At 44.0% G+C, this 26949-nt stretch overlaps 1 protein-coding gene across 1 annotated transcript in view; it reads left to right on the top strand.

Moving 5' to 3' along the window:
* LOC147692182 (sphingolipid delta(4)-desaturase/C4-monooxygenase DES2-like) overlaps positions 1–26022 on the top strand; it is a 199305-nt gene extending 173283 nt beyond the window's left edge. Inside the window, exon 3 of the mRNA XM_086938469.1 lies at positions 21621–26022. Within this exon, the coding sequence (XP_086794595.1) occupies positions 21621–21767 (147 nt within the window). The 3' untranslated portion in view covers positions 21768–26022. The remainder of the gene's footprint in view (positions 1–21620) is intronic.
* The last annotated feature ends 927 nt before the right edge of the window (positions 26023–26949 follow it).

The following is a 26949-nucleotide window of genomic DNA, read 5'->3' as shown; positions in this document are numbered from 1 at the left end:
ATGACAATTTTTTTATTTATGTGTTGGTTTTGAAAACAGATAAATAAATGGCATTGCCATTTACAATGCCAATGACGTAATCTCTCGCAAACAGTAAAAACTATTAATAATGACTAACCTCCTTCTTATCAAAGGACGGAAAACCCTGCCTTAAGTTGCAGTTATTAAAGAGCTTGCTGACAATTTGGAGCTCCTGAGTGATGGTGTGTGTTTTGTAGGTGTGTGTGTGTGTGTGTGTGTGTGTGTGCACGTGTGTATTGCTGACATGCAATGCTCACATTCAATTAGGAGCTCCCTGAGTGATGGTGTGTGTGTTTGTAGGTGTGTGTGCGCGTGTGCACGTGAGTATGCACATGTGCACGTGTGTGTGTGTGTGCATGATCATTGTGTGAATGAACGTTCACAAGTGTGTATGAATGTGCGCATGTGAGTGAGTGTGCATATGCATGGATCCACAAGGCATGAAAATGTATGTGCCACTCTAGTTCGTTGGTCTGCAAGGATTTTTTCATCATGCCCTCTGAGGCAATCATGAACCAGAAACAATGTTTACTGCATGTGTGAGTGAAAGCAAGTGAATGTCAGAATGCATATGTTTGTATCTGTGGCAATGTGTTGAACGTGGTGCGTGCATATGTGAGGGTAAGTGTGTGAAAGAGAGATATAGTGTGCAAAAGGCCTTGAAGGGCTGGTGTCAATATGCAACAAATGTCAGCAACTCATTCTCCTGCTCATCTATGCAATCATAAACCAAAATGTACGTGTGTGTTCGTGCATGTGCACTCATGTAAGTGTGAGTCTGTGCGCATTTGTGGAAGAATGCACAAGTGTATTAGAGTTTGAATGTGTGAATAATGAGTGCATCACTCTAGCTAGGTGGTCTGGCATATTCGGCCTCCCATTAACATACTCACTGAAGCAAACATAAACTAAACCAAATCTTGTGTGTGAGCTGTAGGCGCTCAAATAACAAGCGCTATGGGGGGGGGGAGACGGGAGTGCTAAGACACCACACCACACCCCAAGAGAGGTGCAGGAGGCGCCCCCCACCCCTTTTAACATACCCCATTGGCAGGTTTGTGCAAGTATATTCAATTACCGGGTCGTAGGTAGAGGTCGTTCCGATAGCACTGTATGCACCCGAATATTCGATTAATGGTAATGAACGTCATACAGGGTAGTGTCCCACAAATCTAAAATGACAATTGTTATGAGGCATAACATGAGGATTACCGACACAAAATCGGCACGCACCTGCATTTTCACCGCAGCAAATTTCAGGATTTGTTCTACCGCAATGAACCCGGGAAGAATGCGGGGTATCACTTGCCAAACAATTCGTAGCTGCGAAATGTGCGTTAAGACGTGTTACTGCACCGACTGGAATTAATAGGAGTGACTGTAATGGGAACCCAACACACAAGTCTGCACGATGAGTACTGCCACCCGCTGAAGCTGGCACAACCAGCCGTGCACCAACCAGCGTTAGCGCTAATAGCACTATTGCACCAAAGAGGTCTGATCCGTCGAATATTCCGGTGGTGGTGGTGGGGTCAGGTCGTCGTCCTTTCCCCAATCCATTTTACTTATCGAAAAAGCGGCTTTACAAAGTTTTTAAGATGCACAAACGGGTTAGAGGCTATGAAAGGAGTTGCTATTTTAACACTTTTCAAAGGGAGCCCGCCCGGCTCCACCATGCAGTTGCCAGTTAATTGGTGCCAACGCACGTGTACACCATGTTGCCAAGTTCTCTCTCTTGGGGAGTCAAATGTCCTCCAACCCCCTGAGACGTTTGCTGGATCTGTCTCCCTGCAAATATGATTCACGTCCAGTGACTCCAGCGGGTTTGCCTTCGCGTCAAACGCGCAACCTCGCAAAATAGCTACAGGTCATCGATTTACATGGACTAGCCCAACACCCGGTACTAGCCTGCCAAACCCCTAAAGAGGGCACGCCTCGACTCTACATAAACAACACTATATAAGCTAATAATCTATTACATGTTTTTATAATGACTAACGTTAAACCGCTATTCCGACGCTTCACGCACGCTAACCTGCGGGTCAGGAGGCCAGATTGTAGAAAAAACACGTATTGACTGAGAGGTGTTCATCTGGTAATGGGGAGGGGCACTGCCCTCAAGACATTTGAATATTTTGGAAAGGGAAGGTCTGATCACCTCTGTACCCCTTCACAGCCAGCAAGGAGAAACAAACACGGATAAAAACACACTGATCACTCAAAACATCTGGGGCAGCTGGGTGGATGTGCTTGCTAAACACATCTGGGGCAGCTGGGTGGGAGGGCACGTCACAGCCAAGCAGTGTTTCCTCGGTGAACTCACTGACTATTCCCAGAACTGCACAACCAACTTCTTGACCTTTAACCCTTGCCCTCCCCACAGCCATTGCGCACTCACCGTAGAGGTTCAGCTGGCCGGATCCCCCACATATCCAGGCATGAAGGAAGTTTATTCCTCGCTCGCAAAGCGGGCACCTCCGCGCTGCCCGGGCAGCTCCTGCTACCCCGATCGCTCTGCTCTGAAACCCAAGCACGCCGCATCCATTTTGCCCGCACAAAGCCAAAGAGAAGTGGTGACCCCGGGATCATGCGGTCTGCGCCCCCAGGGGTCGGGTCAGGGGATCCCGCCTCCGTTGCGCTCCTCCCCGGTGCCATGTGCTCGTGTAAAGCAGCCCTCCTCGGCTGGAGCTGCTGTTGCTGTGCGCGCCGGGACCTCCTGTCCCATCCGCGGTTCGCGGGCTTCAAGGAGCGCCCCCGCTTCCCTCACAGGTCCCCCGCTCGATGCAGTCCCGGGGCTGAAGGCACATCCTGTGTGCGGCGTGGAGCAGTCAGTGTGCTGAGCCCGGGAGGCAGCAGAGCTCGGGTGGAGGAGGGCGAGGAGGGGCAGGACGTGATCTCACCGCAGCGGCTCTGCAGTTCTCTCTCCTCCTAAACACAGACGACTTCAAGAATGTGGGAGTCACGAGAGAGCCGCAGGGGCAGGCAGGGGGAGCCCGGCGCCGCAATATCCTTCCGGGGTCCCGCACTGCAAACTTTCAGCTGCAGATACGAGAGGAATCCTGCATGAACCCTGCTCGTAAAAGTAGACCGAATACTTCACATTTTACCCTGAAGTATGCAGACACTGATGTTCTAAGATAAAGCGCCTACACAGGAGGCGTTGTCTTCAAGAACGGCAGGCAATGTGGTACTAGGAAGATTAAGAGTGTCCACTAATCACACTGCATAGTTACTTAAATACGCCTTCTAGAGTCAGGTATAAGTTAGGAACAATGAAGGTTTATTAAAAGTAAAAGCTTGTTGCAGAAGGCATGGGGATGAGCAGTTAAGGCCTCGAAAACACATGTCTGCTCCCTAGGACCTGAACTTCCGGCGGCGGTCGGCCGCGGAATGACCAAAAGAAACATGGACGTCTAAAAAAATAAACCCCGCTCACCGCCGCACTGAAGTCCTAAAAGGGGCTGGATGAGAAAAAATCTCAGGAACGCCCACGAGTCGCCTCGCAGAATGACGGACGCCTCTGTTTTCCAATGGCTAGCCTCCATTTATGAAGCTAGCCAATGGGAAACAGAGGCGGGACAAACATCCATACTGTAACTCAAAAGATTTCGCCCTGCGTGAAAATCTGCTGCGCAGCTTTCGGTGAGGCGAAACCTAAAAACGAAATAAACCAGCATCACAAAATGCCCTTAAATCACATTAGCAAACAGAATTATGTACATGATATATATGCCCCAACAAATTTAAATATTAAGCTTGCACTAAGCACTATCTTAGATGTGAAGGGGAGAGAGTGAGAACATGATGTAACGGTGCAAATTTAAGGCATACAACCTGGCTTACATTACAGCACCATTTCAAACAAGTGACCCTGGAGAAAAGTTAAAAACAGTTATCTTGATGTGTGCCCATTGGCCTGATGGGACAAAGTCATGTAAAAAGGAAACAGATGAACCCTACCACATATTTTAAGTAGCAGCACTTTCACCATATATAACATATTTCAACACAGCACATTAGGCACAAAGGAACAATGTCAAAATAAGTGCTACAAGCATATCTGTACGTGTGATATAGCATAGTCACAGGAAGACAAGTTCCTGAAATGTACATATTTTTTCAAATACAAAATAAAAACATGGATGCACAGGAGAAGGAATGTTACAAGTGTGCCAGGAACGATGTCTGATTTCCAGCAATAAAGTCTTTTACTTAGAATTCTGCTTTAAGTGTAACAGGTCAGGAGCTACATTGATACAAAGTAAACAACAACTGAAGACTACAACATAAATGGTAATAATTTTACATTTGTCATTCATTAGGTTTGAACTTTTGTTTGGTTTTTACAGTTTTATATAGCAAAATCTTGACTCATGGTCTGCTTTCTGTGCAAAACAGAGGATACGCAATTTGTTCTTGGATATGGGAAGATTAAGTAATTTGCCCAGAATCACAGAATGTTGAGGCGAAGCTGAGATTCTAACCTGCTTTACCAGGTCGAAAGCAAAGTCTACAGCTCTAGACTTTAGGCCACATCTTTAAAACGAGTTTCTTGAATTCAGTGCTGCCAATTAAGATGGTAACTAAAATGCCTCTGCAAAAAGTCTACTTGGTAAATGGAAATATATTAATTGGACGTGTTATGGAAAAAGAAGCAAACGTACAGCAAAAGTAAACAACTACTGAAGGATACAGCATAAACTGTAAAACCTTTTCCTTAGTCCTTCTTTATGTATGTAGTTTTCTTTTCCTTTTCAATTTTATACTGAGTAAATTTGGTTTGAGGGCATTAATGTGCTTTACATGAGAGCCAGAGATGACATATTTTTTCCGTAGGAATGGCGAGATTAAGAGCCTGATTGTGAGTTTGTAGGTCTTCCCCTCTGACTGTAAATGGCCAATGGGAGTGTAACCAGTGGCGGGTGGTGCTTGGTGGTGGTGTTATGGCGGTGGTGTCATGGCGGTGATATGTTTGACCCATAGGAGAGCCTTAAACGCTTACCGCCACCATGACTGTGCCTCCAGGTTGCCGGTGCACGAGATGGCATGCATCATGTCGCTCATGCCACACAGTGCACACACAACCGTGCACTTTTGGGGGGCATATGTGCCCCCCACACATGCACCCCCATGAGGAGATTCGGCCAGGGTCTCTGTTGGGGGCCCCTTTACATGCTTTTCTGCCAAGCATTTCATGGCAGGCTCCTCGCCATGAAATGCTTTGAAGAAAGGCAGGTCCTAATCTGGTCGGGGTGCCTGTTTCGGTGCCTCCGCCATTCTCGACTGCCAGTCCCAGCAGCACCGTTGGGATCCTACATCCTGGCGGTGTGTCGTCAGACTGGTGACGGTCCGACCGCCATACTCTAAATATGGTGGTTGAATCACCGCCGACGGGCTGGTGGCAGTCTAACCAATGAATTCGTAATCGGGCCCTAAGTAATTTACACAGAAGATTAAGGCAACATTGGGATTTATCCGGATTCCCTACGTCTAAAGTTAGCTGTTATAGCCAGTGCGCTACATCTCTAAACATGTTTCTTAGATTCAATACTGCCAGTTAACATGATAAATAAAAGGCCTTTACAAAATAGGTGTTTTGAGTAAAGTAGCTGTAAACATTAGGAAAAAAAAACTTGCAGCAAGCCTAAACACAATCGAATAACACTGGAGAAAGTAAGCTTGTATACTTGTAGTGAAAACACAATGTCACACTTCAAAATGAGATGCACAACAGCATTTCCAATAAAAACCCATTTAAAACAAATAAACAAATACTTGTGCACAATAAAAATATAAACATGCTGATAAAATAGCAGTTTCTCTACTAAGAGGCAGAAAGGCATTTATTGGGTTTCATTTTAAGTGCACAGGTTCAATGCCACCACTCAACTGAACAAACAGTTCAAATGTTCAATCACAATGTAGCAGAGAAACACGAAATACAATTGCCACAGAGGAGAAATTCAGTGAAAACAACCTGCACACCCAGTCTAAAACCAAATGTATTCTATGTAAGGAATGATCCACTTTTGGGTTGACAAGAAAACTAACAATTGGCAAAGAAATGCATACCACAATCCCCATTTCCCTAAATATGTAAACTCGGGGCTGGACCGGGACCCCAAAGCAGCCCTGGCAATTCTGTTGTACCGGCCCTCACCCCAGCCATCAGCACTGCTCCTTTTGTGACAGGGGGCCGATATTACAGCATCGCTGCAAAACCAGCCCTAAGTAACAAAAACGGCCCCCACCACTCCAAAACTGGCACTCACCCGTCCTGCCACCCGGGCAAACACCTGATGCCTTCTAAGGCCAGTCCAGCCCTGATGTAAATACTTTATAATGCATGTTGTTGTCTTTTACACGTGAGTCTGGCTACAGCTAAAGGTGTTTCTAGGCCAAACTTGAAAATATATAGCATTTCTGTAAATGCACTTTAATAAGGAAGCAGTCAATCCCTTTTGCTAGCATACGTGCTGGTACTTCTCAATATTCATAAACGCTTCATCCTAAAATAAGCAACAGCCCAATGTATCAAGTAAATAACCCTATGTAAAGCTCATCTCCACAATTTACTCAGAGGCTTTTGAGTTTTAGGTCTAGCATTAGTTAATACCCTTTGATTTTATTAAAATGATATTTATATTACGTTATAGGGACTTTCAGATTGCCCTCATCATCCATAGGCCTGTTGCTGTTTCATTACCACATTTCTTCTACCCACCCAGCATGTGGCAATGGGTCAGCCCACCCAACTCATCCTCTCCCTATCCAACAAACCCAACACCGCCAGGCACAACTTTCGAGAAGGTATGGAAGCCGTGGCCAAATGGATGAAAAACAGCTGCCTACAACTCAACACCAACAAAACAGATGTACCCATCATGGGCCCAAACCCCGACTCTTGGAACGACACCTGGCTGCCCCCAGCCCTCATAAGCCCACCCACCCCTACGGACCACACAGGCAACCTGGAAATTATCCTGGACTCTGAGCTCAAAGTGGACCGCCAGATCAACTCCGTCTCGTCCTCCTGCTTCCACACCCTCCGCCTACTACCTTTAGACCTTCAAATGGATCCCTCTCAAACACAGAAAGACCATCACTCACGCCCTAGTCACCACCAGACTCGACTACGGCAACGCACTCTACACCGGAATAAACAAAAACCTCACCCACAAGCTACAAAACATCCAGAACACCACCGCAAGACTGGTCCTCAACCTGCCAAGAAACTGCCACATCTCCCAGCACCTGTGCACAGACCACTGGCTCTCCATCGAGGCTAGAGTCACCTTCAAGATGCTCACCCACGCACACAAGGCCCTCCAAGACACCGGACCAGCATACCTGAACAGCCGACTCAAATTCCACGCACCCCAAAGGACCCTACGATCAGCTCAGCTCTCCTACCCCGCAGTCCCCCACACCAGAAATACCAGATCGGGAGGCCGCTCCTTCTCCTTCCTCGCGGCCAGAGGCTGGAACACCCTTCCGCTCCACCTCAGACAGACAACATCGCTCCTCATCTTTGCAAGAAACCTCAAAACGTGGCTTTTGACAGACCCCTTCCTTCATGGACTAGAACCTGCACCCTCCCACCCCCAGCTCCTTGAGAGCCTTACAGGTGAGTAGTCACGCTCAACAAGCGTCTGATTGATTGATTAAATCCAGCCATTGGCTAACTTCACTATAAGTGAAGGCAATCTGCTCTTTCTCAGAGTGCACATCCTCACACAAAGTTGTAGCCTTCAGTGGCAGAAATTACTATGGCAATGTGTGATTTCTACCAGGTTTTTTCATATTTGTGAGGCCCAGTGGTTCCCTCATCAATAACTCTTTACAAAGCAAAACATGACAAAACAAAGCAAGTATTGACAAAGCCAAAAGGCAAGCAACCAAAATCAGACATGTTGGTATTGTTAAGCTTATTTGAAGTTGCAGTGATATTTTATTAGACATCAATCAGATAGGTGCCTTTTTAGGTCTCGGCCTAGAGACGCGCGAAGCGCGTTCTCGGCAAAGAACTATTGTGATCATGTCAGCCGCCAAAGCCGACAAAAGGAGACAAGAGCTGGGCACGTGCCCAGCAATCCTAATGGGAGAGGGAGCGACAAGTGCTGGCCACGCGCGGATTCAGTCGCGCGCGCGCTCACGGCGCCAGCGTCCCCGCCGCACGTCGATCACTGCTCTCTTCCTGGCCGGCATCCAGAAGTTTCGCAACGCAGTGAGGGCACTGAGAGGTAGGTGCTTGTTTTTCTCTCTCGGCTTCTTCTATCCCCAAATCTAGCTCCTGTATTCTTTTAACCACTTAATGTCATTACTCTACCCCTCTATGTTGCAGTCCTTTGCTGTGCATGTTCTGTCACCTTTATCCATCTCTTTCTTTCTCAGCTGTGTACATCTTCTATATCCCTTTCCATTGATCTTCACGTTACACCTCTTCCGTTGTCGGTGTCTTCGCTCAGCTCCTTGTGGGGTGGCTCAATTTGTAAACCAAAATACTGGACATTTAAAAATGTTTAATGTTTGTCTTACCGACACAATGATATTTGGATATTTTGTTAACTCTTAGATGGCCACACTGTGTTTCTTTAAGATGTTGCATGCATCTCTTCCTGTCCAGAGAACCGTCTGTCTTCTTCTTCTAAGGGGCCTAAGCAAGCTGTAGAAGGGGGGCCCACAACCCCCCTTCTACTCAAGGGTATGAGTAGCTGTGGATACGGGGGGCGGGGGCGCTCGCAACATTCTGCAGGGGTGGACCATCATGTTTCGTTAAGATACTGTTTGTTCTGTTCTCCGATTTTATAAGTTGCTCTCTCTTACTCTTCTATCACTCATCTTTTAATAGTTTATTCCGCCCCCTTCGGCGCGTGCTCTTAGTGTTGTATTTGTGTGCTCATCAGGCATCGTGTAAACCACCAACTGATGGGACGATCTCGTTTACAATAATGAGATAACGTGGAGATAAGTCTATGTTGTTACTTTTCAAAAATGTCGACGTCTCAAATGTCTCAAGTATATGTACAATTGATACCTAGGCTGTAAGCATGCCCAACTTAATTTGAGGAGGGCAGGCTCCTTGCGAGATTTTCAAGCTATCCTAGTAAGATCGTTACACATAGTTATACCCCGTTTGCTCCCTAACCCAATTTAAAGAAATTACAGAGTCAAAAATAATGGATATCATCAAACTCATAAAAACAGGATCGGCTCTGGAACCCTGTCCATCAAATTTTTTTTCCCCTGTTATGGATTTACTATCACGTGTAATCACACAAATATGTAACGCCATGTTTAAATCCGGGATATATCCAAATGCGTTGAAAAACACTCTATTAAAACGACTTCTAGAAAAACCGCATCTGGATAAAGATGAGATAAAAATTACAGACCAATAGCTAGCCTTCCTTTTCTGGCAAAGGTGGTAGAGAAAGCAATGAATCACCAGCTGTCGAATATTTCGAGGAACACCACCTGCTGGACAATACCCAGTTTCGGTTCCGCAAATTCCACGGCACGGAAACAGCCCTCATTAAAGCCGCTGGCGAAATCCGAGTCATCAGAGATCAGGGAGGAACAGCAGTACTTGTACTGCTGGACCTATCCGAGGCTTTCGACACGGTTGATCATTCCATCTTGATCGACCGTGTCGAAAAAATGGGCATCCAACTGGGAGCAAAGAACCTACTTGCCTCCTTTCTATCCCGCAGAACTCAAGCAGTTACATTAGGACCATTCCAGTTGGCCGATTTGTCTGTACCGTGCGGGGTTCCCGAGGGCTCATCCCTGTCCGACACTTTTTAACATCTATGTGTCGGACCTAGCTAGAGTTATCAAACTTTATGGGATGAGCCTTACTTCCTACGCCGATGACACCCAGTTAGTCCTCGCCATCAATAATGATGGAGAAGAGGTGGCGGAGCGCTTCCAGGAAGGCATGCTGTCAATTGGAGATTGGATGGCCTCCAACTGCCTTACACTTAACACCGAGAAGAAAACCCTCCCCAGGCTGGTCATCTGCCTGGTGGCCTTCATCTTTCGGAACTCTGCCTAATCCTGTTCCAAAGGTTAGGAATCTGGGAGTTTTTTTCGATGAACATCTCAATTTCGCCGCCCACGCCAATCAAATAGCGGCAACAGCTTTTCATAAGCTAAGACTCCTAAGAAAAATTATCCTGTTCCTACCAGACAGTGCCGGTAAAACTTTGGTAAGCACACTTGTACTATCGTCACTGGACTACTGCAATGGCTTATTTGCCAATGCACAAATTTGGGTTGTCAACAAAATGCAATCGACACAAAATGCCGCTGCAAGATTGCTCTCCGGGACCCCCAAATTTAAATCAATTGCCCAAACGATCCGGAATTATCACTGGTTGACGATTAAAAATCGTATAAAATTTAAGACACTTTGCCTTGCATTCAAAGCATTACATAATCAAGGTCTGCAGTTTCTTAGAAATCAGTTAACACTCTACTGGCCCTTCCAGACAACTGAGATCTACGACTCTGCATCATTTAACTGTACCACGCACAAAGACAGTCTCCTGGGGAGACAGATGGTTCATGGTCACTGCAGCCCGACTTTGGAAAGCCCTTCCACTGTCGTTTAGGTCAAGTCACTCTCTCCTTTTATTTCGTAAAAGATGAAAGATCTGGTTGTTTAACCAGTAATCCATCTCATGAACTAGCATCTGGAGAGTCACGCACTGAGTCTATAGTGCCAAGACACCCACGGGCATTCGTTCGCGCTCTACAAATCTCAAAAATAAATAAATAAATAAATACAATGAATTTAAAATGCTTCGCAGGGACTTGGCGAATACTATGAACATTTGGCATGTATTTGGCTCTCAAGGACCTATAATGATGCACACCTCTGCTATATATAATTGGGTGGAGTCGTACCTCATTTAATGTATAAAGTTGTGTTTTTCCCCTCGGTGCACCTTACCATAGACATTGCCTCTCCCACACATATTGTGCCTCAAAACTACCCTTTTCCCCTGGCACTAATCTTTCTTTACCCCCAAACCTCAACTGTACCAGTCTACACTGCTCTTGCTTCATTGCATACTGTAACACATTTGTATTCATTCACCCAATCTCCCATTCACCCAGCCCCCCATTCATTCATGCATCATCTGTTCATGTGGTAATTCCAGATTTTGATTCATTCTCACATTCAAGCACTCGCTCATCCACTTGACCACAAGCAGAAATTTGCCAATTAATGGTGAGGCACTTTCACTTATAAAAACAAAGCCAGGCCTTATTGGCTTTGGTGGGAGTGACTGAATTCATGAATGTGATGTGCGTGCATGAGTGAGGGTCAATTGTGAGCTGGACGTACAGCGAGTGAATGCATGTGGGATCCTATCAATGTGTGAGGATCTTAAGTGAGCTGGGTTGAGTGGGTTCATAGTGATATTGAGTGAATGCACAAGTGTGGGTCTACAATGAGGCACTATGAGTAAGGAGTAAGGGACTTGGGTGAACTGCTATGAATGGGCATGTCATGCATGGCTGGATTGTAATAAATGATTGCATGTGGACAGTGACACAGAGCTTCAGTGGCACAATATCCCTACACATACTAGTGGCAACATGGCTATTTATTGTGCTAAATTGCCCATCAATATGAAATACTGTTAAAACACAAGCATCCTATGATTATTTGACATACCAAGTGCATGTTTAGCAACATTGGCCAACCAATATGTCTGGCTTATGCAGTCAGACCTATTGGCTTTATCAATGGTATTTTTAATGTTGGTGAGTAGATATTGTTTGGATTCGACATTTTTTTCTCAAAGGGGGTTTTGTAAGATGCCTTTTTTATTCCCACAAATGCTAGGTTTTAGACTGGTAATTATAATTAACCATCCAGCAACAGCAACAGTTACATAATTTGACACTGGCAGTAACTGCTAGTTCAACCAGGGCTGCAAATGGGAATAACTGCATTGTTACAATCCCAACAGAAAAAAAATTTAATTGTATAGCAGATTTCAACTTTAGATTGCTCAATACGCTCCGATCATGAAATTGATAGTCTACAGTAGATGGCTCTCTGGCATTTCAGGTGAGCACAGGTCCGGCTTTAGCGGTGCCGGCATCAAGTGCGACAACCTTTGTTGGTCCCTCCCACCCCAAAAACCTCAATCTCCACGAATTTCCCCACTACCATGCTCCACCAGGGCCCCTCATCTCTTCATTTACCCCCTCTCTCATATGTATTTTGTGTGTTTTATAGCGCTACTCATACCAGTGTAGGGTGTCAGAGCTCTTTACACCACACACACATTATACAGAGCCAATGAATCATACGAGTGTAAATCAGTCTTTAGGAAATGTTACGTAAAACAATTAGGAGTACAAGGTGTAGGAGTCACATGTCGCATACTAGTAGGCAGTATTTTAAGAGTGTTTGATCTGGAGAAGCACAAAATCAGGATTTAACACGTGCCACAGTTGTTGACTACTAATAAGAATGCATTCTACCCAAATTAACCCTTTTAGCAACAGTAATGAAAGACTGCAGAACCCCCACCTAAAGTTCTAACCTATAACATGCAGTTTGAATGCAGCTCTTTGAGAGTTCATAGGTCACAGTGCTGTATTAGATTTGTAACATATGACCTGCGAGTAAAAATAGGATCTCTCTGACAAAAGCAGTAACCCACTGAGCTAACCACATAAAATACAGTTTGCTGATCAGCATGGCCATGTTCTTTACAGCAGGCATATTACAGGCATAATAACCCTCTGCGCTACTTTATCATGAGTGGAAACTGCCACTAGACAAAATATCTCTCTCGGTTAGGGACAGTAATCACTCTGCAGCGGGTACTTTTTAAACCCTTCAAAACACGAATGCCGCCCGCATGGGAACCCCCAGGGCTGCGTCTGGTGCAGCTGCACCAGTCGCACCGCCCTAGAGCTAGCCCTAGATGGGCATTCTGTTAGGGGGGCAAGCAGCGACTTTTGGAAAATTCAAGAGGGGCTGAGGGCGGTGCAAATCTAGCAGTCTCGAACGTGAGCACTTACAGTGATCTGTTTTGGTTAATCATTAACTGGCACCATTACAAAAGTTCGTGTTTTCTCTGAAGAATGTTTACATGATGACAAGGACAGAGGACACACGGTCTGATGCAGAGCAGGACTGGCAAGTGGGCACCGGGCGTTTATCCAGTCAGTGAGGCCGGCACATACAAAAGGCGCCCCCTTCCCACCCCTCGGCTAGTCCAGCAACATTTCCAGGGCCGGCTCCGATTGTTAGGTTACTGGCTGTGGAATAAAAAAACACAAACCTATTGTGACAGAAGTCTATTTATAAACCAGTGAGACAGCTGGTTTGTCAATAAACATGAAATGGTTTCTAACGACGCCATCAGTGTGTGCCTGACCACAGTGCACGCTCTGGTGGCTCATTATTATATCTTCCAGTTTCTCCTGATATGAGACATCTTCTGTGAAAAACAAAGTACATGCGCAACGAACAAGGGCGTTGTAGCTATTAAAGTTAAGCAGGCTCGGCCGCAGTGGGACCTAGAGGTGTGAACGGACCACTGCACAGCAGTTGTATCTATTATTAGTTTCAGCCTGGGAGTGGGTTCCCATTTACCGCGCTTTTATTAATCGGAGCAATTGAATCCTTGCTACGTCGCTGATAGAGAAGCCTAGTTAGTCCTCGCAATTTGTGAACAAAATGGATTGAACCCCCCCCCCCCCTTGTACTTTAGTGTGGACTAGCCTTGCGTAACGGTCCATAAATGTTAATCCCTCGTCATTTCTAAAGGGTAAATACTCATATCATGCTGAAAATGGTCTCCCCATGGGGCGCCTTGCAGTATGTAAATGTACTGTCGTGTTTGGAAAAGTGTCTGGAGAATAAGTTGTGGAGCAGATATCTTTTTTTCCCCGCCCCATTTGTCCTGTGATGGCGTCGGAAACTACTGCTAAGCGGGGAGGCCCGTCGGCAGTCACATGAAGTGTTGACACCCGCTGGGATTCTTCCGGCAGATTTAGCTTAAAAACAAGATACGACTGGATCTCTCGATTAATTTATTGAGACTGAAAACGTTATCAACACGCCTTGGGTGTGTAAACTTGCCAAACTCGTTTCCTCGCTTTGCCAAACATGTTTGCTCCTTCAGGAAGATGGCCTTTGTTTTTGTGCCTGGCTAATCCTTTTTATGTAACTCCCTAAATTGAATCAGTTCTCATGTATTAGCATACCTGTTTTTAGCAGCTGAGTAAACAGTTTCGGGTGAGACAAAAGGCGGTGACAATCTTTCCAAATTTGAAGCTTGTTGTTTTCTTTGCGCTGCCCAAGAATACATTAGATAAAGTAAGCTCTCTCAGTGCTAATTTAACATATGGTTTCTGGCATTGTTTTGGACTGACCGGTGTCCCAAACAGTTGAAGAGCTGGTGGAGTAAAAATGTACCAGCTTAGTCAGTGGTAAATTGTTACTTGTCACACGAAATTTAAAGACGTGCTGCTGTGGGCTAAAAACATAGCCTTTTTCGACATATCTAAGTTAAACAACAGAACATAACACAATAACGTACACAAGGCAACATAACAACATAATTAAAACACAACATAGCACATAAAAAACAGTGGAAAGATGACACAGCAACTACAGCAAAACACAACTACATCACATTGCAATAATGTGATACAGAAATTCATCAGAACAAAAAACAACAGAACATTTCCCAACCACTACAAAATGGCAAGCAGCAAATAAACGTATACATTTTTGTCACATTGTACCACCATCAGAAAGCTACTGTCTTAATAAGGTAGACGAAACTGTTTGTACAACGCCTTACCCTAACTTCCCAACCATAATATGATTTATCGCCAGTCAAAAATGTTTAGTGATCCAGCTCCAAGCGTAAAAATTGAGGGACCTGACTGGTAGTGGAAGGAGAAGAATTGGTAATTTAGGCAGGGCACAAGACCTAAAAAAAGAAGTGGGGGGATGCGGACGTCACAACAGGAAGTGACGTCACGAAAGGTGGCTTGCACCATCAGACTCATTACCTTCCACTACCTAGGGAGTTGTTACGTTGAGAATTCATGTTCTCCTACTGGATTTGGCTTGATTTAGGGCCAGATGTACGACCCTATATTGCATGCGCAAATGGGTTAGCGACCAGTTCGCGCATGTCAAAACAAATAGGGCAATTTACAATTCCTATTTAGCGAGTCGCAATTTATTTGCTACTCGCTAGATAGGAATTGCGACTCGCTATTAGGAAGGGGCTTTTCAAAGGTGTCCCTTCCTAATAGCGACTCTCTACCCCATGTATGAATGTTTTGCGCCTGCAATTGCGGTTGCAAAACACTCGCAATTTACCGCCCTCTTCAAGAGGGTGGTAATGCACTCGCAAATGGGAAGGGGTCACCAGGGGACCTCTTCTCCTTTGCAAATGCAGGAGAAAATATTTTTGAGGAGCAGGCAGTGGTCGAAGTGACCACTACCTGCCCTTAAAAAATGAGCTGAAAACGTTTAATTTTGTTTTTTTTAAATGCATCCCGTTTTCCTTTAAGTTAAACGGGCTGCATTTTAAAAAAAACTGCTTTATTTAAAATCAGTCCCAGACATGGAGGTCTGCTGAGATCAGAAGGCCACTATCCCTGGGAGGTAGGGTGACCAGGCGTCCCAGATTTGCGCGGACAGTCCCGGTTTTCGACAGCTGTCCAGGCAGATTTCAGGAAATGAAGCTCATGTTACGGTTTTTTGAGAGGGTCAGCTGAAAAGGGTGGGAGGTATTTTTTTATGTTTCACAAAGCAGAGATAGTTAGCAGCTGTCATAGGGAAGCTATTTAATTAACGGGCGTGCAACTGGCTTTAACATGGCATTTTATGTATTTTCTTACTGCCTTTTCTGTAATTTTCTGCTAAGGAGCACTGTCATGCTGCGCACTGTGTTGAAGTAAAATTGTAGTCCTTCTTCTATTTTTGGGAAATGTCCTGTTTTTTTGCTTGAAAACCCCTGTCACCCTACTGGAAGGGCCAGCCATTCCCAATGGGGTCGCAAATTGCAACTCCCTCATGAATATTAATGAGGCATGCAATTTGCGACGCCATGTGTTAATAAGGTCTCCATCTCACATCTAACCACTGTTTAACAAATTTACAGATAATAGAGGATCATACCAAGCTGCAATAACCTTTTTAGGTTTTGACTAGCAAATGCATGCGTACGAAGTCCGCATGCGCTAGGAAAAATCTTATGATCTGTGTGTGGAGTCGGGTCTACGCCCCCTCCTCCCATTGGCTAGCTCCATAAATGGAGGCTAGCCATTGGGAGAGGGCTCTGTCCGTTAATCTCGGACCAGATTTGGGGGCGTTCCCGAGAATTTTTGGCTTTTGGTGACATCACGCTCCGTCAGCCAAAAGCCCTCGGGAACGCCCCCGAATCTGGTCCGCCATTGACGTGTTTGTGTGGCGACCGGCTCCTCGTCCAGCACGGCATGAAGGTGGTGGGCTGCGCCCGCAGCGGGACAAAATAGAGGTAAATGATCATCACGCATCGCATTTATTTGCAAACCTCCCGTCTCATCACGGGGGTCGTCTCCCTGTGCTTACGTTTTCGAGGAAATGGGGGATGCGGGAGGTCACCTGTCTCTGAACAAAGTGAAACCGCTCTCGGCTTCACTTTTCCCCGTCGCGGCTCTTTAACCACATTTTTCCATTCAAGGTGCGGACGGGTTTTCTGCCAAAGTTCGCTGACCTTTGCTGTTAGGGTTCACGTGATTTTTCTTTTTCTCCTAGCTAGGGATCAAAGGGGCTCAGAGAGCTTCGCACCCTGTCCACGATTGATCCATATGATTTTTTTTTTATGTGTCGGGATTCACGCAGGCTTTTCCTGTGCGAGTCACATGTTTTTTTCCCTCAAAGGATTTTCTCGATAGGGTTCACCGCCTCTCGCTGTCAGGGTTCAAAGCAGTTTCCTGCCAGGTTCGCACAAACACAAAGAGCTCCGATCAGCTCCATTATGCATGCAATCCGCCCCCTTTTATTTATTTTTTTTAATATCAAAACGAGTGTTTTAGTTGATCCGCGAAGGGAAGTTTATTTGAGATGCCCTCATTAGAGTCGTGTATATACATATGTTTAGTCAACATCGGGGTAAGCTGAGAGGACAGGAGCCCCCGTAAAACTGAAGGGGTAGGCGTCTGGGCTTCAGACGAGGAAGGGCGCACCTGATCCCGCGGGCACAGCCACATTTGGTGCTCCCTGTTGGCACTTGGCGTCACTTATGTTTCCTTCTGTGCCCTCCACTGTGCTTTTGGGATGGCAGTTTAGCTTCTTCCCTGAGGTGCTTAGCTGTTTAATTATTTCGATAATTGCTAAACGTTAAAAACACGCATTTACGGCTAAATTAAAGCTATTGCTTGCTAAACTCTGTCTGAAAAAATAACTTCAACCATAAATATAGTGTACATCGCTTTTGGCAACCTTAGCTAGAGTAGGGTTGCTACCTCTAACTTTTGAGACGAGGTTTTAGAGCAGTTTTAATTGTTGTTTGGTTCAGATTAGAGAAACCGAGGAGCAGGTAGAAGTAATTTGTTACGTTTCTTTGCAGTTTGATTACGCGCTGAACTGTTGCTTTAATGGCCACCAGCGTAGAATGGCGTACAAAAGGGTAATAGAACAGAGGAGGTGCAGCCCCGGCGCACCCCTATTCTAAAATACTGACTTAGTCACTCATGCAATCACTTGCATCAACAATCTGAAGGGTTCAGTCTGGGGGAGTTTTCTCAAATGAATGTCCAATGTTTCTATATGTTATTTCTATAGCACAAAGTTAGCCAAAAGGCAGCGGAGCACTGTGCATTGAAAGAAAGGTGATGGAAACGTGAGAGTGACTGTAAAAGTCAGGAGTTACATAATAGTGAAAATAAAATTAGCGGGGCTCAGTTGCTAATAGTTTTCTTTCATGTGGACCTCTGCAAATATTACATAGAAGCAAACATTCTATAGGTTTCTTGGCTCAATGGAAAATGTGTTGCGATGTTTTTGACACGCAGTGAAATCATTTTATTTTTTTCCCCATGCCGCCCTCAGAATGTGATATTTCTGAACTGCCACTTTCTGTTTACTCGTGTCTGCTGTTCAAGTAGGGAACAGTGCAATACACAGAAAATAAATGTGATAAAAACATGAATGTCTGCACTCCGATACATGGCTATATGTCACTCTCCATGTACAGGGGATGCGGCACAAATCACGTATAACCGCTGCGCTGCAGAACTTAAGTGATAAATCGACGTGTATTGTGCCACATACAATCAAGTGTTTGCTTTATCCACGAGGAGGAAAAATCCGCTGGAGAATACATGGCGGAAATGCATGTTCGCTTTTCACTGTACCTTTTTCACCATGAGGAAATATTTCCCCTGTGGGTTAATTGATTCTCATTCACATGTAAGAAATACGGTGAGGCGGTTAAGTCAGGGGTGTAGCTTAAGATGGGGCGGGGGGCGAGAGGGGGGTTACACCCTCCCTAATATATGCATCTCCTAATAGAATGGTAGGGGTGCTTTCAGTCGGGTAGGTTGAGAATGAGATGCCAGTTGGATTTCAGCAGGAATTTCTACATACCCACAGACAAAAACGCATAGACACTCCAGTTTTGAAAGTCTTCAAAAATGTTTTTTTTTATTTTCAAAATATTGTGTTCTCTTTCCTAGTACTCCTACCAAATCGCATTCCTCTCCCTTACCCCTTGGACGCCTCTCACTTTTTGTCATATAATTTATTTAAAAGTTTTATAACGGCAAGAGTGACAGAAAATTTGAATCCCCCACTCAATGGAACGGGGAGGGGGACATGCGCGCGGGCTTGGACTCTTCCCACAGGCAGGCAGTGGAAGGATGGAGGGATGGACACGTGAGCTGATGAATGAATGGATGAACGGTGCATGCTTTGATAGATGAGTGGCGGGAAGAATGAGCGGATGGGTGAGTGGGTGGGAGGATGAGCGGATGAATAAGTGGGTGGGAGGATAAGCGGATGAATAAGTGGGTGGAAGGATGAACGGATGGATGAGTGGGTGGAAGGATGAGTAGGTGGAAGGATGAACGGATGGATGAGTGGGTGAAAGGATGAGTGGGTGAAAGGATGAGTGGGTGAAAGGATGAGTGGGTGGAAGGATGAGTGGGTGGAAGGATGAGTGGGTGGAAGGATGAGTAGGTGGATGGATGAGTGGGTGGATGGATGAGTAGGTGGAAGGATGAGCGGATGGATGAGTAGGTGGAAGGATGAGCGGATGGATGCGTGGGTGGAAGGATGAGTGGATGGATGAGTGAGAGGATGGATGAGCGGGTGGAAGGATGAGCAGATTGATGAGTGGGCGGATGGATGTGTGAGCGGATGGATGAGTAGGTGGAAGGATGAGTGGATGGATGAGTAGGTGGAAGGATGAGTGGATGGATGAGTGGGTGGATGGATGAGGTGGTGGAAGGATGAGCGGATGGATGAGTAGGTGGAAGGATGAGCGGATGGATGAGTGGGTGGAAGGATGAGTGGGTGGAAGGATGAGTGGGCGGATGGATGAGTGGGCGGATGGATGAGTGGGCGGATGGATGAGTGGGCGGATGGATGAGTGGGCGGATGGATGAGTGGATGGATGAGTGGGTGGACGGATGGATGAGTAGGTGGAAGGATGAGTGGATGGATGAGTAGGTGGAAGGATGAGCAGGTGGATGGGTGGGTGGAAGGATGAGCATATGGATGAGTGAGAGGATGGATGAGCGGGTGGAAGGATGAGCAGATTGATGAGTGGGCGGATGGATGTGTGAGCGGATGGATGAATAGGTGGAAGGATGAGTGGATGGATGAGTAGGTGGGCAGCTGGAGGGAGGGACGAGGGAGCGGATGTATGATGAGGTCGGCGGGCGCCTGCTTTGATAGATAAGTGGGTACCAGAATGGACAAGTGGGCAGCTGGGTGGGTGAATGAAGAGATTGGCAAGTGCATGCGTAGATAGATGAGCAGGTGGATCAGTGGCTGGGTGTTCAGATGGGTTAGATGAGTGGTTGAATTTGCTATTGTAAATGACAATGCCATTTATTTATGTTAAAAAAACCAAATAAAAAATAATGTCAAGAGCAATGCCAATAGCTCTAACTTTAACAAAGGCAAAACCATTGCATTGTAAATGCTTGTTATATGTTGTATTCCTCATTTGCCTTTCCAAAGAAAATTCTTACACTCCTATCACCATGAGATCCCTCACTCATCCTACCACTCCCTCACCTGGGGCATAATTGCTTCATCTAGCAATCAACCTAAAATACAGGATTTTTACAGTCCCATGGTGGCATTTCTACATTTGGAGCTTTCCCTAAATTCACTCGAAATAACCTTTTCATGACCAAGAAATTGGCTAAATCCTTGGTCACCACACACACTCTGCACAAATAAAAGTGATTCTGATCTCTTTTGCTGTGCTTCCTTCCAAATCCATAACCTTGATGGCCCAACTTAGGAAATCAAAAGTGGAAGGAACTATTAGGAAAAATAAAACACCATTCCCCACAAAATATTAATCTGCAATTTTAATATTTTCAGCCCTTTGCACCGTGCCTCCATTGATACTGTTGGAGGTTTGGCCAGGGGGTCTGCCCCAAGCCTATCACATGTCTGAAGACTACAAAATGCTGGTAAGCCATAGCCTTAAAGCTTGGCGGCTAGTATCAGGCACAGCCATGAAGAGACACAAAATGGTTAGCATACTACTGTCACACCAGAATATGACTGATCATGCCCGTCTCACTTAATTCTGCTGTCTTCACACGTGTGCATACGCACACATGCACACACACATTGTGCTCTCCCCCACTCCTGCTTGCACTCGTATGTCCTACCCTTACTGCCATTAACATGGGCCTAGATCCGTCAAACCCATCTCTTTGCAACAAAGCAGATCAGAAAGGAGAATGCTCATGCATGCTAGAAAATGAATGAGAAAGGCAAACACAAAGGAAGAAATGGAAAAACTGGGCCCAGGAGGTCAGTTCTCTTGGTACAGTAGCACTGCTCAACTGTCAAAATTCTGAAGTGACACATGTGGCTTCATGAAGCAACGCAAGATGGGTTAGTTAAGGTGCTCCCCTCATGGTGTGGCACATTAAAAATACACCTCTACATTTGAACAATCCAAAGTCTTATCACATTATGTGAACATAGGTCCCTCTTAGACCCTAAGTGCATCTGAGGAACTAATTTCTTTTTGGATGCAGACTCCTGCCTTCACCTGAAACTAGATTCAAAGTCGGGTGGTATCTACCTATGCATTAATTACACAAGTGTTATTTGCCCATATGCCAATTACATTTCCTGTGAAATTGGTTCATAGGTTTATGGCAGTTAACATCTGATGATAATCTTGTTGGTAGAGAGTGTGCAATTGGATTTAGGGAAAAGTGTACCACAGAGTTCATTTGACCCAGGTGGATCTTCAAAGCTTGCTAGTAGCTCTCATTGGCTTTTCTGAAGAGTTTGCTTTTGACTTTTCTTTGTACTACCCTGACAACTTACATTTAATTCTGTGTTACTTTCTTTTTAGGTGAAGAGGATCGCTGCAGAATATTACGACAACCTGCCCCAGCACATCTCATGGGCTCAAGTCCTTTGGGATTTTGTCTTTTGCGAATCCTTGGGCCCCTTTTCACGTGTCAAGAGAGAATGTGAACTGGTGAAGAAGGAGGAGTAAAATTTGGAAAAGGACAGAAATTCTTTGCACGGGGAGTAAAGAAAAACAACAACATCACTACCAACTGGCGCACCTGAAGTCTGCTTGTAAATGTTCTAATTCATTAATTTAAGAGACCGCCTTTCACAGTGGTTAACAAACAACATATCAACAGGAGCACAATCAGCAAAATTAATCAATGGGTTACTAATAATAATTGAAGTAACCCAGAGGCTGACTTCTTTTCAGGCGAAACACTTCATATCAGGGTTGCTAAAATTTGTCTCTGTCTTCTGACACTAAGAGACTGTGATGTTTTTCTCTTTGTATGCACTGCGCCAAACCAAGGTTTGAAGTCTTACACTAAACTGGCAACATTGTATTAATATATTCTAAATGAATGTTGAGCTAAGTGGGACTATTTTCACCAACATGGATGTGAGAAGTTCTCAACTTTGTTAAATTGCAACGCTTGTGGGGCTTGTCCAAAATATATCACCTGGCAGCGTTTAACACAGCAAACAAAATACAAGCAGGAGAATTTTTGTGACAAAACTTTATTAGGATTAGTAGTACTGGTGCAAAAATAGATGCTGCAGGGTTTTTTTTTCCCAACAGGACCTATTTTTTGCAGGCTTTTTTACTTTCGAATTTTCTTTAAAGACTTCTTGAAGTGAATAGAGGGAATGCTGCCCAAATTCATACACCCATGTTCTCAGGTATTATTTTTCTACGAGAGCTTGCAAAGCGTTGGTTTCTTTGCAGCACTTGCTTCTTACATATATATCTGCATTTCAAATATTTATTGTACACTTTCAAATACACATTATATGTCAATGACAACTTTCATATAATTCAATATATAAAAACTATAGTTTTTTACTTAAAACAATACAAATATTACAATATTTTTTCAAAATCTTTCATTAGGAGGATACTAAATCTTTATTCCCAAAACATTTGACTTTAATACTTTTACTTGCTAAAAGAAACATTAACTGGGAAACCAGAAAGCGGTAATACCAGTTTCAGTTCACCATCCCCTCATGTCAATATTTAATTTCCTTCAGTACTCATGGCTGAGCTGTGCAACCATGAGATATAGCATTTGGGGTCAAACACTCAACGAATTGTGTCTTACAAGGCTTCATATGTTATTAGGGCATAAGGGAATATCTCAGCCCCTAACCATGCTTTCAGATATTTATACCTAATTTTGGGGCCACAGTTTTCTTGACACCCCTGCATCTGACTAGATCCAAATATGCTTAAAAAGGCAACAGCGATGGAAGTGAGAAAATATGTTCAAAATCCATTTTCTCACCCTCCTCTTTGCCCTTTTTTAACTAGAAGAGACGCACCTGCACATAAATCACTTTTCTTTTCGGTTTGTCCCTTTAACCTACTAAACAAGTAAGCAGTGATGGCTTCTCGAGGGAGTGCTGTGAGGCGGTAGGGCGGGGCGGGGTGGGGGGTAGTAAACTCCAGAATGTGGCCCAACGGAGTTGTGTATATAAATAAATAAATAAAACAAATTACATTGCACGTGCTGCAACGGCAAATCGACGATGCAGCGTGCGATGTAATTTGTTTTCCTCGAGGAGCCCAGCTGTCCAAATGATGTAAATTTAAAGGAGTCATTGAGTCCCTAGCATTGTGTCTCGTGGGTTTGTTCCAGTTTAAAATCTGCCTGTTTAGGGTTTTTGTTCCCAGTGTTCAGCTTTTATTCCCCAAGGGAAACTATCTTATGCTGAAACCTCTTACCTTGTAGGTTCATAAAAATTGTTAATATCGTACACAAATACATACTAAGGGGCATAGGTATCAATCCCTCTTCCCGTTCGCAAATGGGCCGATTCTCAGAATTGGCCCGTTTGCGAACGGGAAAAGGCCCCTTTGGGATGTATCATCCCAAAAGGGCATCACAAATTAGAGAATCGCAAAATTTGCGATTCTCTATTTTGCGATTGCATTTAAGGAATCGCTAATTGCAATTCCTTAAATGCAATGTAGGAAGCAACGAAAAAGTGCGATTTGGCCTTAAGGAATTGCAAATTACCACCAACTTCAAGTTGGTGGTAATTTGCTATTTCCTAGAAAAATACACTTTTTTGCATTTTTCAAACTGCCATGTGGCGCACATACATGCCCTTAGGGCATGTATATGCGCAACGTGTGCAAACATACGTATTTCAGGGGTGCAACAGGGCGTCCTTTTGACACCGTGGCACCCTTCAAATTGCATTTCAATTTGCGATTCTCTAATTGCAAATCGCAAATTGAGAATGTCTTCCCATTCATTCCTAAGGTCCTCCTAGCTAATAGGAATGCATGGGAAGGAATTCCTTATTTGCAAATCTCAATTTGAGAATCGCAAATAAGGAATATGTAGGATTGGCAAAATTTTGAGCAAATCCTACAATCATTGCATTTTGCTATTCTCTAATTGCGATTTGCTAAAAATCGAAATTTGAGAATCGTAAAAATCGTTTTTGATACATATGCCCCTGTGACCCATCTTTTCGGGTTTAAATGTGTACATTAGTGCAATAAATCACGTGCAAATGTTTGTGAGTGCCTCAAAGTATGTTTTTGTGAGTATGTACACAACTTCCACATATCTGTTGCCCATCCCAGTTTTTTCTCCCCCCAGCCATCTACACATATTCAAATGACAAAGTCCTCCTCATAGGCGACTTTGTATGTCTAAGTGTAACTCACCCTGAAACTTCTGTATTTACAATGTAGACGTCGAAATGTCATTTATTACAGAGGAAGGTGACCCGTATGAATGTTCAAACTGTTGTGAACCTTGAGCTGACTAATATAAAGGTAATTTGTTTCACACTACAATTTGTGTGACAAACATATAAAGAGTTTTAGCTATGCAGCTTCCTTAATGTTCACGTTTCTATTCTGTAAACCATTCAAATTTCAGAGACTGAAGACATCTCACGTTTTTCCTCTGCTAACATATCTCTTTGCACTTCAAAGAGACACTGGTCACTGAGGCAGCATCCTCGCTTGTACTACGCCATGTGTTCTACAACTGGTCTGCAGTAGAGAATTTTCTTCAATATTCTAGCTATCGTAGAAGTGGTTTCTTACACACTTCGACAGTAAATGGCAACACAGTGCTGTGGAGCAGCCTGAAGGGAGCACCGGTCCTTCACTAAAACAAAAACAAAAAAAACATAGTGGCTGATTCCCTAGAACCACCCTTAGCCCCTTTTCATCCCTTTGTTAATAGATGTGGACTAAGGGAAGGGAAACGTATATAATCTACAAAGAGTAAACTGGGCTCTTATAGCCCTGTCTGATTTATTTTCTAAATTCTGCCTTCACGACTCCAGAGAACTAAGATAGAAAAGAGATGTGCCAGGAGTACCAGAGGCCAAGATGGGGGCAGAAGCTTGTACACATCACTAACCCTTATCGACGTAAAGCATGCCAGATGCCTTATACTCAGAGGGGACCTTTTTGTTCGGACAGCAATTTATTTGGTCTAGTTTTCTTTCTTAAATTGCATTAAACCACTGCAGACTCATAATGTTTGCACATCTGTAAATATTAACATACATTAAAACCCAGCACAGAGCTTGCACCATGCAGAGGTCTGTGCCTCTCGGGTCATGTGGGGCAGAAGACTATTTCCAGTCATATTCGAAGATGATGTAAGTTTGAAACTGCTGAAACATTTTTGATCCCACTGCGTACAGTGTTTGTTTATACTGTGGCAAAATATCACATAATGGAAATTGTTCATGTGGATTTGGGAGGAGTACTTTTCATGTGAAATTACCTGGTTCATATAACTGAAGGTGAACACTGTAGCCTCTCTTTTAAACAAACAAATAATGAAGGACATATTCTAAAATGAAGACAACCCTGTTGAGAAACCCAACAACAGTGCCAATGGAATGTGTGATTCCTTGAAGTCATAAGTTCAAGGTTGAGATATAGCGTGCCCCAAAAAAGGGATAATTGGGTTTATTCGGATGAATGCAATCATCAAACAGTTAGACGAAAGCTGTAGTGTCATGTGAAATGATAAAGTGAGATATAATTGTGGCTAGAGCAATGAGTGCTGAAAATCTTTAAGGTGGAATGAATACCAGCCTGGGATTTCAGCATGAGCCTACTGGGCCTTGCAAGGTTTATAACTTTATTTCATTGTAATTTGTTTTAAAATATATTTATAAATATATTTTGCTAAATGGAGGTATTTTTGTGAAATGTAATATGTTTATAAATAAATATATCTGTATTGCTAAAATGTGTGGATGTGTATATATTCCAAATTAGAGTAAAAACACACAGCACCCCTTTTTCAAAAACAACAAACCTTACACACTTGCCTATGGGGATTCCTACAACTTATGTCTTAAGTTGATTACCTCTAGTTGCATTCCCTTATTTCAAAGAGTAATGTTGCAGCAGTAGCATGAATACATGATTATGTACCAACTGCTCACTTGAACTCAAATCGGTGTGAAGGCAGCAGAATTTTTTTTTTATCAGGGAATAGAAAGATGGTCTTCAGGCGGCAGGTGTTGGCAGGGATTGCTTTGAAAGTTCTCATATACATACAGCAGACAACCATGATCATCTCACAATACAGCTTGATTTATCAGATTATTCAGAAAAAAATCCTAATAGTGATTTGCATGAAAATTACTATGTTTTCCCAGTTCACCCTAACATCTAATATAGGAAGACTTGCTTATATGGTATAGGGGACTCTACTGCCGTACACAGAATAGTTTCTACTGGTCTTTCTGTGCCAGGAATCCCATCAACATTAGTCATCACAATTTGCAACAAGGGAGGATGTTCAGATTTTTGCCAACATACAACTACATATCTCCAGAATATAAACAAGTAATTTACATATTTAATAAACATTAATTATTCATGCAGATATAAGAATCCAGCATCAATTACAAAAAATACGATTTTCCACCCAACCATGCTGTGATTCTCAGCCCTGAGAGTTGATGTGCCCCAAGCCTCTGCCAGGGGACTTTTCCTGTTTTACTTTCCTATAATCACATTATCTCTTCCTCTGGATTCCTGTACTATTGATATATTCAGAATACTCAGATGTTATTAGCTCCCTCCTCCTTTTCCAAAACATTTCTATAAGCCTCCCAACGTTTAGACACTGGATAGGTCTCCACTCTATTGTTAAATAAAAACAAAA

This window comes from Lissotriton vulgaris, chromosome 9 (assembly GCF_964263255.1).
Source record: "Lissotriton vulgaris chromosome 9, aLisVul1.2, whole genome shotgun sequence".
NCBI classification, from domain to species: domain Eukaryota; kingdom Metazoa; phylum Chordata; class Amphibia; order Caudata; family Salamandridae; genus Lissotriton; species Lissotriton vulgaris.
The sequence above is the reverse complement of the archived record's forward strand: the minus strand, read 5'-3'. Positions and strand labels throughout refer to the sequence as shown.